This window comes from Panthera leo, chromosome A3, assembly GCF_018350215.1.
Source record: "Panthera leo isolate Ple1 chromosome A3, P.leo_Ple1_pat1.1, whole genome shotgun sequence".
NCBI lineage: Eukaryota > Metazoa > Chordata > Mammalia > Carnivora > Felidae > Panthera > Panthera leo.
Genome location: NC_056681.1, coordinates 43132202 through 43147417, shown reverse-complemented (window position 1 = coordinate 43147417; position 15216 = coordinate 43132202). Strand labels below are relative to the sequence as shown.

At 42.3% G+C, this 15216-nt stretch overlaps 2 protein-coding genes across 2 annotated transcripts in view; both read right to left on the bottom strand.

Annotated features, from left to right (window-relative positions):
- KAT14 (lysine acetyltransferase 14) overlaps positions 1 to 11041 on the bottom strand; it is a 36913-nt gene extending 25872 nt beyond the window's left edge. Inside the window, exons 1-3 of the mRNA XM_042931697.1 lie at positions 10783 to 11041; positions 8785 to 8903; positions 4573 to 4694 (exon numbers count right to left, since the gene is read on the bottom strand). Coding sequence (XP_042787631.1) covers positions 4573 to 4694; positions 8785 to 8903; positions 10783 to 11041 — 500 coding nt within the window. The remainder of the gene's footprint in view (positions 1 to 4572; positions 4695 to 8784; positions 8904 to 10782) is intronic.
- A 283-nt stretch (positions 11042 to 11324) lies between these two features.
- Positions 11325 to 14936, bottom strand: LOC122215850 (protein PET117 homolog, mitochondrial). The gene is made up of 2 exons (XM_042931698.1): positions 14741 to 14936; positions 11325 to 11493 (listed from the first exon to the last, which is right to left on the bottom strand). The coding sequence occupies exons 1-2, from the start codon at positions 14834 to 14836 to the stop codon at positions 11344 to 11346; spliced, it is 246 nt and encodes an 81-aa protein (XP_042787632.1). The 5' UTR covers positions 14837 to 14936; the 3' UTR covers positions 11325 to 11343.
- Between the last annotated feature and the right edge of the window lie 280 nt (positions 14937 to 15216).

Sequence of the window (15216 nt, the reverse complement as noted above, 5' to 3'; positions counted from 1 at the left end):
TTTCTGTGATGAGAAGCAGCAATCAGCAATCAGAACACAGATTCCTGACATTTGGAGGACAGGGTCCTTTTTGTCTACCCTGGCTCCCACAAGCACGTGTGAGCTGCTTGGGGAACAAGTGTGTTGCTGCCTGACACAGGGTTGAAGGGTGTGGAATGGGTAAATGTTACTAACAGCTGAATTTGACCAAATTCAACTGCAATTTACCTTCCAAGTCTCCTCTTGGAAGTTACAAGCCTTCAATATAGATCCAGAGATCCAAAATAGTTACATCAGACAGATTCTGCCATTTCAACTGTTTGTTGTCTAGGTGGGAACAGACTTTTGGTGCTTCCTACTCTGCCATCCCCCTGGAATCTTTGTCACACCCTTTAAAAAATTTTAGGAGCGCCTGGGTGGCTCAGTTGGTTTAGTGTCCGACTTCAGCTCAAGTCTCGATCTCGTGGTTTGTGAGTTCAAGCCCCACATCGGCCTCTGTGCTGACAGCTCCAAGCCTGGAGCCTGCTTCAGATTCTGTGTCTCCCTCTCTCTCTCCCCCTTCCTCCCCTCAAAAATATATAAACATTTTTAAAAAAAGAAGCTGGGGACAGAACAATGGGAGGAAAATAAGTCAAAATCACTGCCTTCACTGAGTTGATTCCTGATAAAGGAGATACACAATAAGAAACAAAAAAGTATAGAATCAAGAAGGGCTAAGAGGGGCTCCTGGGTGGCTCAGTTGGTTGGGCGTCTGACTTCAGCTCAGGTCATGATCTCACAGCTTGTGAGTTCGAGTCCCGCATTAGGCTCTGTGCTGACAGCTCAGAGCCTGGAGCCTGCCTCAGATTCTGTCTCCCTCTCTCTCTGCCCCTCCCCTGCTCATGCTTGGTCTCTCTCCCTCTCAAAAAATAAACATTAAAAAATAATAAAATAAAAAATTTTAAATACTATGAATGTGCTTTATCATATTTCATCATATGTAAGACCCACTGACTTTAAGATATACCATTTTATGTACAACAAAAGAAGAAAACTAGCCATCAGTTATGACACACTATCCCTTATAAGATGTATCCAGATGTCAGAAATGTGAAATTTTTAAAAAAAAATTTTTAAAGAGATGCAAAAATTTTAAAACATGTGCATCTTGGGGTGCCTGGGTGGCTCAGTTGGTTAGGCGTTCAATTCTTGGTTTTGGCTCAGGTCATGATCTCACGGTTTCATGGGTTTGAGCTCCGCGTCACTGATAGTGCAGAGCCTGCTTGGAATTCTCTGTCTCCTTCTCCCTCTGCCCCTCTCCCATTTGCACTGTCTCTGTCTCTCTCAAAATAAATAAATAAACTTAAAAAAAAAAGTGTGCATCTTAGAAATCAATGAAATACAGTAATAGAAAAAAGTATTCAAAGTATTCTTCATTATTCAAAGTTATACTTCCTATATACTCCATACCTGAAATTAATATAACACTGTATGTTAACTACACTGGAATGAAAAAATATTAAATTAAAGGGGCACCTGGGTGGCTCAGTCAGTTAAGCATCCGACTTCAGCTCAGGTCATGATCTCACACTCCGTGAGTTCAAGCCCTGCGTGCTGACAGCTCAGAGCCTGGAGCCTGCTTCTGGTTCTGGGTCTCGCTCTCTCTCTGCCCCTCCCCTGCTCACGCCCTGTCTCTCTCTGTCTCAAAAATAAATAAAAAATAAATAAATAAAAACTTTTTTAAATATTGAATTAAAAACAAATTTTTAATGTATATTATATTTGAGAGAGAGACAGTGTGTGAGCAGGGGAGGGGCACAGAGAGAGGGAGACAGAATCTGAAGCAGGCTCCAGGCTCTGGGCTGACAGCACATAGCCCAACGCAGGACTCGAACTCACAAGCAGTGAGATAATGATCTGAGCCGAAGTCGGACACTTAACCAACCAAGCCACCTAGACAATCTGGAATTAAAAAAAAAAATTAATAAAAAATTTTTTTTAATCCTGGAAAAATTCAAGGTCAGGATTATAAAAGCAGATTAAATGATCACACATACAAAGGCAATTAAACTGCAGCAATTAATTAAACCTTTTACTTTTTTTTTAAACATGTTTATTCATTTTTTGAGAGAGACACAGAGTATGAGTGGGGGAGGGGCAGAGAGAGAGGGCAACTCGGAAAACATTAAAGCCACGAATGAAAAACCTGTAAACATCTAAAAGAAAATGTATTCAAATCCCGCACTTCATTACACAGCACACTATTCTCTTAGGTCATACGGCAAATGAGAAATGCTTATCTTGTTAGGAATTTAAAGAATGTTCTATGGATAGCAGAATTAAAATCTTCAGTAGCTATGAAAAAAATCTAACTGTACATGTTCTCTGCAGGCCGCTTCCCTGGGGCATAGTGATTCTGTGGATGTTCACACACAGAGCCGTCTGAGCACGTGCTGACTGCCTTGGGCAAGGGGTTTCGGTGGCTTTTCCAATCACCGATGCTTATAGCAGAGTTCCAAAAGCAAAGGACAACGTTGACGTAGGGAACTAATCGACAAGGAATCACAGAGTAATTTTTAATGATCTCTCATTCCTTCTGGTTAGATCAAGAAGAAAGTTGGTTGCTTTAAGTTCTAACTTAAAGCACACACTGCTTCCCTTTCTGATTACGAAAGAGGGCTTTGATTGCCTTTATGGGCCATGAGATCCAGCTATAGTTCAATAACATTGTGTTATTTTTAGTGCACCTATTTTTATAGTTTCATTCTATGTATGGCAAATGATACGAATTTTCCACTTATCATGGCGGTGTGAAGTTTCTTTTCAAAATGAATGTATTTACAAAAAGGGGGGGGGGGCTTGATTCAAATAAGTAAATGGTAATTCTAGTGATTCACTAACATGGCCAAAAACCACTAGTTTAACAGTTAAACTGCACAGAAACTGGAGAGTAATTAATGCCTTTCAGTAAAGGATTAAAAAGGAAAAAAAGCCTTGGCTGATTCCTCTCCAAACATACTCTACAAATGAACAAATGAAACAACTGAACAACTTATGTTAAAATATAGCAAAATCCTTAAAAACAGGCAATTTAAATCCAATTTCTTCTAGAAGACAATCCACTAAGCAGAATGGCACTGAGAGATCAGGAAAACATTCCAAGATCTAATTTTATCAGTTTTTTTCCCTTTCTTGTGCTTTATAAATGGGGTATATTAAGTTCCATAAATAGTGCTAAATCATTAAACTAAGACAACAGATTCCCTTTCTTTAAGAAAAGAACCAGTTATACTGTCAATTCTTTTCTTAGTACTACTAAATAACTCAAGAACAAAAATAACTCCTTTTGTAAAAATGTACTGAATCTCTTCTATTTTCTCCTCACAGCGAGCCTTCAGAAAGCCGCCTCTCCTTTCGACTGCCCTCCCTGAGCTCCGAGTGATGCTGGCAGAGCTGTGTCTTCTCGGCGCCCGAGGAAACAGAGGCCACAGTGCGTTCAGAGAAAGGACAGGTACAAACTTCCTGTTCTGACCTGATGTGATCAGAGCCTGTATCACGTCTACCCTGACCCAATTAAGCAAGACATATGAGCCTCACACAGGACTTAAGATGGCAACTAACAATCAGAATCTCATACAACTTGCAAATGTAGTTGGAAACTCACTAATCCCTAACGGCAATAAAAATCTTGTTGATCTGCATGGATCTTTAGTTAAAGCATGTGGTTTTAAGATCCGTGCCCTGGCATATCTGAGTGTGATGAGCCAAAGCAGCCACCAATGAGGCGTGCTCAGCAGTAAAATCAATGCGTTATCATGTAGAGGAATGAATGAACAAGCCACATGCGTATTAATGCGCCTAGACTTTGCTAAGCACTATAATACCAAAACGTATCGCCAGTATTTACTTTCCAGTTCATAAAAACAAATACTGATAAGAGTCTATTAATGAAGAGCAATTTAAAGAGGTGAAGTCAGCCATTGCCATTATCTTCCTTCCTCTGACCTTCTATCAGACACTGATTTCAAAAGGACAAATGATCATATATCCTCAAATTAGTTATTCATCCAACTATTAAACAGCCTTATGGAATTAAGCTCTCTATTGTTTAACATTCTAAGAATCTCTTCAAATCTCTTCATGCTCAGTAGAAACCAAGAGTGTCCTCTAAAGTAGGACTAGAAAAGTCCGGAAACCTACATTTTTTAATAGTATATACTTCCGGGGTGCCTGGGTGGCTCAGTTGGTTAAGCATCCGACTCTTGATTTTGGCTCAGGTCATGATCTCATGGTTCGCGAGATCGAGTCCCACACTGGTCTCTGCTGGCAGCACGGAGCCTACTTAGGATTCTCTGTCTCTGCCCCTCCTGCTTGCGCTCGCTCTCAAAACAAATAAACATTAAAAAAAATCCAAAAAACAGTACATACTTCCACTTTGGTTTTCCACAAACACGTGTTTTAACTTAAAAAAGTAACATTTTCTGAATTAAAAAATTCTTTGTAATTGCCACGGTTACTCTAATTCCTAAAGGGCTGCATTAGGCTATCTCAAATCTTGTGTACTTTGTTCTTCACCTCTTTGTGCAAGTATAAGATTTCCAAAAATCACATTACCTATTCCCCAGTAAAAAGGTCCAATGTTTCTCAATAAAAGCACAGATATCTTCTTTCCATCGGAAATAACCTTGCCGTCCACTTCCTTCCAGAGACAAGTTATACATTGCCAGCATGACGACCTGGAACACAAACGCAACAAGGGCTGGGAGGCAAGCACGATTAGGGATGTTAACCTTCAGGGGGAAAAAGTTTGTTTTCTATTCTGAGTAGGAATGGTGGGGAACAGAGGGGGAAAGGGTGATATCTTGGAATACTCTCAGTATAGAATTTTATTTTCTGTTTTGCTTCCATTAGATCAATATCACTAATCCACTTAAGTATCTGCCGTTGTTCCTTACACGTTGCACATGCAGGGCTAATGTGTGGCTGAACTGATTATGATAAACAACGACTGTCCTATGCAAGCAACCTGTCCCGCCACCCCCCCTCCCCCCCCTCCATGTCCCTCCATCTTATACAACACGGCACTAGAGAAAGGGACACTACTGGCTGTCAGGCATCCAGGTATCTGCTGCAGCCCACATTTTCTGAATGATGGTGCTAACCTTTATTTTGAAAGTCACCCCTGCCTATCTATATACTTTCCTAAGCTCTTTAGAGAGCAAAAACAAAGACTCTCAGAATTTCAAAGCTGAAAATAATGTTGGTCACCATGTACTCGGTGTTTAGCCATTTTTAGCTGCGGAAACCTTTCTTCTGATGAAATTAGCATTACTCTCAGAGCTCCAAGTGGAAACTCCTCATCTGGTCCAGCCTTGCTCGTCTACAGGTGATTAATTCATAGCCCGGAATTGGGAAGTGTTTTCCAGAAATATAAGTAACGTGTGCTCACTGTAAAAGACTTCCATAATAGAAAAGCAAAGAAGGAAGTAAAAATCACTCTAGATCTGCCATCAAGAAACAATCACTTTTAACATGTTCAATGACTATCCTTTGAGGCATTTCTTTTTGCATCAATATATATGCAATTTTGTCATGATGTAAATTCATGTAAATGAACAAAACAATACAAGCTATTTGAAACTACATTTTCAACCTAATGAAAATAATGATTGATTTGGGGCCACTGAAATTGAAAAAGGGACAGAGAATCTATGTAAGGAATCTAACTTAATTATTCTTTCCAGAAGGAAGGTCCTGAAAGTGTAAGGAGGCTAGTAAACTGCAGTTCAGGCTCCCCAACCCCCGTGCTCACAGCTCGAGACCTTCAATGGTCCAAGGGAAAACCTCCAACTCAAAGGGCCCAGTAATACTGACACTTCCACTAACCAAGCTCCCCGCTCCTTACACTTGTGAAACCTGCAGAAACCCCACCAAACAATTAATCCCATTGACGGATTTGTCAAGTCCTTCCACTCACTGTTGCGACAGGTCTACATCAACTAACCAACAGCTTCCTTAAAAAGTTATTGTCCATGAGGACTTACTATTCAACGGATATGGAGTTTCAGTTTGGGAAGATAAATATGTTTGGAGATGGACAGTGATGATGGTTGCAAAACAATGTGAATGTACCGAATGCCGCTGAATTATATGCTTAAAGGTGGTTAAAATAGTAAACTTTCATGTTATGTATATTTTACCTCAATTTTAAAAGCTATTGTTCAAGAAATACTTTAAGGAAAGTCTGAAATCAGCTTCTTTTGCCTACTCCCAGACCCCTCAAGTACTTCAGACACACGTATTCACTGTTAATGTCGGCAGTAGAGACACTGTCTGCTGCTTTATTTCTGGTACTTTTTTTGCATGTCTGAATTATTTCACCACTTTAAAAAGCTAAAATTCACACATTTACTTGAAAATAACTTTTTCTGTAACACTTAATATTTATTAAGCAAACTGCAAAATCTATGAAGGACATGGTTTTCCCCCTCGCCTGGAATCTGGAATCTTAAAAAAAAATGAATCCCAGTTCAGTTTTTCACTCTCACAAGAGCTTATCAGTGACAGAGTATCCCCAGGGCCCAGCTCGGGGCTGGCTCAGCCACAATAGGCACTTCACAAGTACCTGCTGAAAAACACCTAGAAAAATAATGAGCACAGATCACGGTAGGTGCTACACCTGCCATGTAAGAATAAGCATCCAGGATGAGAATATAACCACTACCCTATCCTTCCCAAACACATGATGGTTTCTCCCGCATTTCAAACTGCTGTTCACAAGTCACTACGAGAAGAGAACACAAAAAAGAGCATGGAAGAAAGGTCAGGAGACCAGACTCTCTGTACTGTTGGTATTTTGTGGTGAAACAGGCATTTCTACTTATTACTTTGGTAAATCAACAAATATAAAGTTTAAGATTTAAAAAGACAGAAACCCCACATTCCAATATATTATTTGGTGACATCAATAGAATCTATAAAACACCATCTGATTTAGCTCTTTCTTGAGATGCTGGGGTTTTTATTTTTAATTTTTTTTTAAATTCTTTTCATTTTATTTATTTGAGAGAGAGGGAGAGAGCAGGTACAAGTGAGGAAAGGGGGGAGAGGGAGGGGGAGGGGGAGGGAGAGAGAGAGAGAGAGAGAGAGAGAAAGAGAGAGAAAGAGAGAGAAAGAGAGAGAGAGAGACAGAGACAGAGACAGAGACAGAGACAGAGAGAGAGAATCTTAAGCAGGCTCTGCATTCAGTGAGGAGCCCGACGCAGTGCTCAATCCCATGACCCTGGGATCAAGACCTGAGCCAAAATCAAGAGTCAGACACTCAACCGACTGAGCCACCCAGGCACCCTGAGGCTGGGTTTCTTAGAGGCAACTAGAAATACTGGTCAGTAGTTTACCAAGAACCAGACGTGTCTGATCTATCACTTCATCGTACCAAGATATTATCTACCATCAATCCATCTTCTGGAAGTGAAAACATAATTTTCAAGTGATGTCAGCCTAATTAAATGTGCAAACTGAGCCAATATTGTATCTTCTGAGCAATATAACCAAAAGCCAGTTGTTCTCTTCAAAAGAACCTCTGCAAAAACTCATATTCTTGCCAATAAATTACGTATATTTGCTCTTCTTCCACTTTACAGCTTTTTGAGACGCTTACAGATCAAATGCAAATCTGCTGATGGGTGTACACATGAGAATAATCTATTATATTAATCTGACCTTGCCTAGACACAATATCCCAGGTACACCTTGAGAAAAACATCCCAATTACAATACGCATAAGACTATATTCTCAGTACAAACATCCCTTCATTTTCTACTTGCATACTCAGCCAAGTCAAAAAAGGCTCCCTAAATTCACCACTGACAGATTTCATTAGCACATCTCCTAGTAAAGCACTGATAATTAATAGTCCAAGCTGCTAAAGCAACTGCAGTTTATAAGGAATACCTTAGTGGCTCAGATCATTTCATCCAAACTCTTTCTCATTTACCCTGTTTATTTCTTTCATAGCAAAAAAGTGCTATGGGTAATTAACTTGTTTATTTGTCTGCTTATTGTCTAAAATGTCTAAAATGTCAGCTGCCTAGCTGTCTTCCTCATCACAGCAGTCTCCAGGCCTAGAATGACACCTGGTTCATCATGGGCACTCAATATTTGTTAAATGAATAAACATAAAAACTCAAAGTAATGTGTAATTCGTTCATTTTTAGAATTCAGACTATGGCCATTGGTACCTTGCAATAGACCTAGTTAGTAATATAAAAACAAACCAAAAAAATTAAGACAAGCTGGCGATCAGTAAAAAGCTATTGTTCAGGCTACAGTTGGCTTGGAGGAGGGGGCTGGTACTAGAGACGGCTAAAAGGTGGACGTAGATATTCATTCCCCCAACAATATTCAAACATATCCGTGTTCAAACGCGGAAAAGCCAGATTACGTTGGCTTCTGCAATGAGCCACGTTATACTTTCCCAAACTATTTCCGACGTGGTCACCTTTACATTGTACTAAAAACGGCTGCCAGAAAAATATGAACCTCATTGGGAATTCAATTAAAATCAGAGTCTGGCATCATATCCATGTGAAATTGTGTGTGTGAGGTTTTCGAGAATCTCAAACCTAATTCACCACATTAGCAGGGAGTATTTTCACAAAGAACTCCTTTCTCCCTATATTTATCATTTTCATTGTGAAGTAAGGAGCGACCCTCAAAACAGCTCAAAAGCCTATGTGTAAGCTCCCTGTTCTCTGAATATTCATTCCAATGAATTCCTTGGGGGATTGACCCTGCAAATTCTAGGGGAAGAGCTTTTTACTCACTTGCTGCCATGTCAGTTTCAGCCTTTCATACTGCTCCTTGCCATCTTCTGAGCAATCGGAACAAGTGAATCTAAAAAAATTATCACCCTTAAGGTAACTGAGCTGTTCCCTCAGCTGACCTAGGAGAAAAACAAAAAAGCACATCATAGGTTTATCTAGAGCAGCATTTATCAGTGTATCAACCAGATTTTCCATGCTTCCCGTGTGTTCTTCCTCCTTTTCAGCTAACCCATGATAGCAGGACAGGAATAGGGAAAACAGAAGAAAAGCACAGAAGAAAAGCGTATGCCTGTTAAGTGTACGCTTCCTAGCTTTTAGGAGAAAGATGCTGGAAAATCACGTTTTCATTGCTCTCACTGGATTTTCCAACTGTTAACATTCCTGACTCCTATGGGTCTCCACACACTCTTTCAAGAAATATCTGACTTCCCACTGCGTGCCAGGCACTGGCCTAGGAACCGGAACACAGCGCCCAAGATAGTCTGCTTTTGGCATTTTAGAAGTTCTGAGGGTGATGTACAAGGAAATAGGTAATCATAATAGCACAACGGTTCTCCATCCTCACTGTACATTGGAATCACCCATGGAGTGGTTTTGTTTTTTTAAAAGATGCCTGGGCCTACTCACACAGAATGAACCAATCTCTAAAAGGCGGGGTCTGGGTCTCTCCATTTTCTAATGTTCCCCAGGTGATGCCAATGCTCTGGGAGACAGGACAACCACTGGAATGGAATGTGGTGTGTGCCACAGGGCAATGCGAGGGTACATAAAAGGGAGGCCCAACCCATACAAGGAAGATGGGAGAGCTAGAAAAAGTGGCATTGACAGGGGACCTGAAGGATGATTAGAATTGGCCAGGGGAAGAGGGGTGCCTATGTGAATGGCGGGAGCCCACGGAGGCTACAGAGACACATATTCCAGAGAGGAAATTAAAATGTGCAGAGACCTTGGTATAAGAATTTTTTTGTGGAGAATTAAAAGCTCACCCTAACTGTAAAGTTCTGGTTGTGTGGGGACAGGATACTGAGGAGAGACGCTGAGGAAGTTAGCAGGGACCCTATCGTGATGGACAGTTTAAAATGTATCCTTAGAGGACAAGGTGGAACGCCAGAGATTTCTCAGGCAGGGCCCTAAATCACAAGCGTAAAGAGCTCAGAAGCAAACGCTAGCTAATGCATAGAAAGTTCTAGATTGTTTCCTATGAAACTGTTACTATTAATTTATTAATAGTAACTATTAATCTGAATAGTTAAATCCATCTTAAAAACACTTCCACATACCAGAAACTGACCCGTTTCAGCTGAAATTTCTCTGACCTAGTTACAAAGTATTACACAAAGAATTCCTCTGGTACCGATGTCTTTCCTAGTCTCTGCCGAATGGGAAAATCCCATTTTGGTAAGACTCGTGATGGCTGCCAAAGCATGCTCCTTGAGAGCCAGGATACTGGCAGATGAAAAGATTAGCTGAAAGAGTGAGGTATCGGGGCAGCATGTGTATATATATCTGTCGTCAGCAGATCTAGGAAGCCAGCAAGCAGAAAACAAGAATGGTCCCAGAAAAAAAGCATAAAATATTTTTAATCTGCTAATTCTGACTTACTTCAGCATACAACAGCAGTTTTCCACGGAAGTTAAATATTAATAGAATAACTTGAACTTTCATTCTATACTGGGCCTAGTATTGGGCCCTAAATCCATAACGTGATCTTGTTAAACAATGTGGCTAATTCTTTAAATAACACAGGATTTCCAACTTTCTTTTATTGGGTTGCCGTCCAAAATGTTAACTTAACAATGTGAGAGGTTGACAGTAATTTTTATTAGCACAAATGTGTCTACGTTTTATATAAATCTGTCATTAACCAACTAAACTAATCATAAATTAATAATTATCTTTTTATTTAGGTCCATTGTACATTCATGTTTCGTTCACAGGTGAGAAAAACAAACCTTCACATTGGAACTGACAAATCAAAGGAATTGAGAAGCTCCTTACTGGCCGGTATCCATTTTTGGCACTTGTCACAGAAGTAGGACAGCTGCTCCTCCATCCAGGACACATCTCCTTCGTCACTGTTGAGGGAATCCCCACTCTGATCATGAGATAAGTCCACTGATGCCTGGTCCTCCGATTCAACGATCAGGAGAGTCTCCCCCTCCACCTCTCCCTCCTCCAGCCCTTCTGAGGTAGATGTTCTCGTGGCTTCATCATCATGCCGGCTTATCAAACTACTCAGGTGGATGTTACTATCCATCCCTTCTTCTCCCAGGCTCTCAAGTGCTTTTCACGAACAATCCTAAGCTCTGGACACCAGGCTTCAAGGGGCTTCTACCAGGATCACACAGACAGACCTTCACGAGAGTGTCTGCCTACTTCTTTACTCAGATAGAAGGGACTTTTAAGCAATAATTTAGAATATGTGATCCACTGTCCTTGTCTTTGGTCAAGTTTGAAAGGAGAGTGACAAAAAAAGGGTGAACACCTCACAAAGCTATTCTCCATCCACACACACCCACACTCAACACTGTCCCATCAATTTTTGGCATCCATTTCAAGTCATGTTTTTTGAGATCCTTTTGCCAATAACATCTTCTCTCTTTCTGCTTCAAGTTGCTCAGTCAAAATAATCTGTTCTCCCAAGAGACGAATGTTTTCTTTTTTCCGATTCTGCCTCTCAATGTCTCTGATCACTCCATCGTGAAGCCTCTAAAAACGCAAGAAACAGATTTCAGTAACACCCAAACAGGTGGTTCCCTTCCTTGTGCCATTCAATCTGAGTAACAGTACTACCAAAATACACTGAAAACTTTGAGACTCCAAATACCTAATTACTATTTCAACTTTCTACATAAATGTAAAATGTAACAAGCTATCAGATTAATTTGGTCGTGTGCTCCACCAGTATTATTACTTAAAATGACTTCTTAACCATATTTTAAGAAATTCCTGAACATTCAGTATAGAAGCTTCATGGGAAATTAAAAAAAGAAAAGAAAAAAAAAACTGTTCCTGAGGTGAATTTTAAAAGTTTAATTGATATACAATGCTTTAAAAGATCTGGTGAGAATTACTACAGTAACTTTACAAACTACTTTCCTATTAGCAATGATCCTAGCTGAATAATAAATATCAAAGAAAAAAAGATTCCTGAAATTTAAACAAACTATCAGGATCAAGAAAATAAAGATCTTAGCTTCTTCTAGTGCATAAGAAGAAGTAAAAATTATACAGAATTACTAATCAATTGCATGACTGAGAGAGACGGGAAAAATACAATACTACTACCAGAGGAAAAAAGAAAGGTGGTAGTTACTTTGAGAAGCACTAAAGACAGGTCGGAAATTCCAGAACACGGACTTGGCACCTAAGATGAGACTTTTTAAAGCCTAAGTCCAGTCATTACTAATAATTGCCATTTTCTAGTTTTTAGGTCCCCAAATACTAATTTTTTTTTAACAGCAGCCTTGTGAGGTAGAATTAATGGGGGTGGGGCCCAGGGCCTGGGGTTTTGTTTGTTGGTAATCATTAGGTCTATTTTATTTTACTACTATCATCATTATTATTTTTAAGCGGGCACTATGCCCAGCACAGAGCCCAACAATGCACTTAAACTCACAACCCTGAGATCAAGACCTGAGCTGAGATCAAGAGTCAGACGCTCAACCGACTGAGCTACTGAGGTGTCCCTATTATGCCTATTTAAAGAAACTCGCCAAGTACCTACTTGCCAGATCTCCTCCAGGCCTAGAGTTTCACTCACTATTATGGGGGGAATTGGGAAGTTTAAGAGTCCTAGAACAGATAACACAATTGAAAACCATCTTTTTTGGACCCTGCTCCTTAGCCAGATCTCCAGAGACATTTGGCTCCTCCCTCCCCAGTCCTTTGGGTCCTGTACTTCCTGTACCATGACACACCCATGCACACACCCCACCCCACCCCCAAAACCCACACCATCCACTGGAATCATTCTTTCCATACCTGCCTCTGGGATCTTCCATACCTGATCTTCCTTCCTCAGACTTCAGCATATGGCTTAGGAGCTTGCTCTCCTGCCATCATTGTAGTGCTACCTTCTTTCAAGTTGCAGTGTATGCCGACTGCCTGTGACCTGCACTTAGCTACCTTACTAATCACCTCTCTTACTAACCACCAAGACCTCTTCACCATTACTCATGTAGTACAACTCGTTTTGCTGGGTTCCTGTGAGGATTAATGTCAGTGCCTGGCATGTGGTAAACAGTCAAGAAATGCTAGAAAACAACACTCATTATTTTATTTCTTGCTTCCTTGAACCTTCCAACATACCCAATGTGTCAATCATTTGTCTTCTTCCTAGTGTAAAAAAAAAAGTCCACTGAATGACTGGATGCAAAATAAACACAGGTTATTCCGGTCAATCTTTTCTTCATCTAATTTCCAAATACCTAAATCTTTGTTTTTCCACCCTCTAGTACAGAGATACTCAACCCCAGCTGCATGTTAGAATCCCCTGGGTGGCTTTTAACACATATGTGATCAAGATTCCCCATATCCAAGAGATTCTGATTTAAGAGGTCTGGAGTAGGTGACATTGTAAAAACGAGAGATGCTGAGTTAGTTCAGAACCAAGCTCTCATCCATCCTTACCCCATAGTCTGAAAATCTCTGCCTCCACTGACCTCAGAACTACATCTGACCATCCTCTACTCCACCTCAAATTTCTTTTGATCACCCTCTTTTCCTTTCACTTTTAGAAGAGAAACTTGCCTGCCTCTATTCCAAAAGCTCCGCCCTCAGAACCCATACTTTGTTCCCCAATCTCTAACCTCTTCCATGCCCTCATTACTCATCCCAATAGCCCCTCCCCCAAATTCTTATACCATCACACCTTCCCGATTTCCAGACTGTGAACAAGGACAACACTTCTTCTGCTTCATCTCTGTGTACCAAGCACACTGCACAGCCCAGTACGACAAAAGGCCATTTACTATTGATTCATCCAGTTCATTACTTCCACCCTTGGCAAAACTAAGCCCAACCCTAACGCACGCACTGACCTAGTTGCCTGTTCTCAACTCAACTTTCAGCACCGGTGTGAAGCAGTTACAAACTCAGGAACGCCCGTCCTTCCTATCTTTGTTTCCCAAAGCGCCTAGTGTGGTGCCTGGCACACACAGACCAATCACTAAACATTTGCCAACTAGAGTAAAAACAATATGAACTGACACACACGGAACGGGCGGTCGGTCAACCGATCAGTAAGTTACAGATATTTCTAGAAATACAGGTATAGAAAAAAGAAAAATTGGAGGCTGGTATCTCTAATTCCCAGAATCTTGTTTCCACAGCATACTGTTTCTTAAAAGAAACAAACAAACAAACAAAAAGCATCCACTAAATTACCTTGGCTAAAGGCAGAGAAAGTGGATTCGGGGCAGCCTCCTTAATCCTAGGATAAAATCTCATTAACACTGGAAATGAGATACATTAGGGTTGAGCCTCAACCTTGGGCCTGGGGTTGGGGAGAGGCCGACAACTTGCTGAGTGCACCCCCACGAAAACCCTTTCCCGCCTCTACTTTGCAGCGGCCCAAGCGACACGCTGAAAAGTCCGTGCCACTGTAGGCTGGAGGTGACCTGGGCCACCCACCACCCTGCAGGCCTGCCTTAGCTGGAGCCAGGAGGCTGCGGGCGCGGAAGGCAGGGGCTCCCCCGCGCCGGCAGGACGGGGTCGCCGGGGCCTCCCGGTGCACGCGGCCGCGGGGGCTGCGGCGCCCGGGCCGGGCGGACGGCGTGGGAGCCGCAGTCGCGTGACCGGGGTGATCGAGGAATGGGTGGGACGCAGGATCGCGCCGCCGCGGAGCCGACGAAAGAGGGAGAGACGAGGAGCAACGGAGAACCACGCGGAGAGAGGCCACTGGGCCTTAGGTCGCCCTCGCGGGCCCCGGAAGAGGAGGTCACGTGACACCGACCTGCCGGTCCTGCCGCTGCTTCAGATGCACGCCGGCCACGGTGGCCGCCGTCAGCACCACCGACAGGCCCAGCACCACCTTCGAGCTCCTCGACATCCCCGCGCCGGCCGCCGCGGCCTCCGCCTACCCGCCCCGGGCCCCAGGGCCGCAACCGAATGCGACTCGGAGGCTGCGGGTCAGGCTCGACCGCTCGAGCGCAGAGCCCCTGCAGCCGCTGCACCGCCCGCCGCGCCAGGCGCTAGCAATCGAGAGCCGAGCGCGGAGCGGCGTCCCTGCACTGCTGAAAGTGTGGCTGCGGTTGCCTCTTCTTCCCGTCCCCTCACACACACATAATCTGTCCCCTCTGAGCGTTCTGCTGACCCTGGTCCTTTGCTCAATACCAGCCTTAGTAATCGCAGCCTCTTTGGCCCTTTGCGCGGTAGGTGCCACCAGAAGATGGAGTTTTTGCTTGTAGATCCATAATTAAATGTTGTAGA

Coding starts and splice junctions, on each gene's coding strand:
- LOC122215850 (XM_042931698.1), bottom strand. CDS start 14,836: ATGTCGAGGAGCTCGAAGGTGGTGCTGGGCCTGTCGGTGGTGCTGACG. Junction 11,494..14,740: donor AGCAGCGGCAGGACCGGCAG/GTCGGTGTCACG, acceptor TTGCGTTTTTAG/AGGCTTCACGATGGAGTGAT.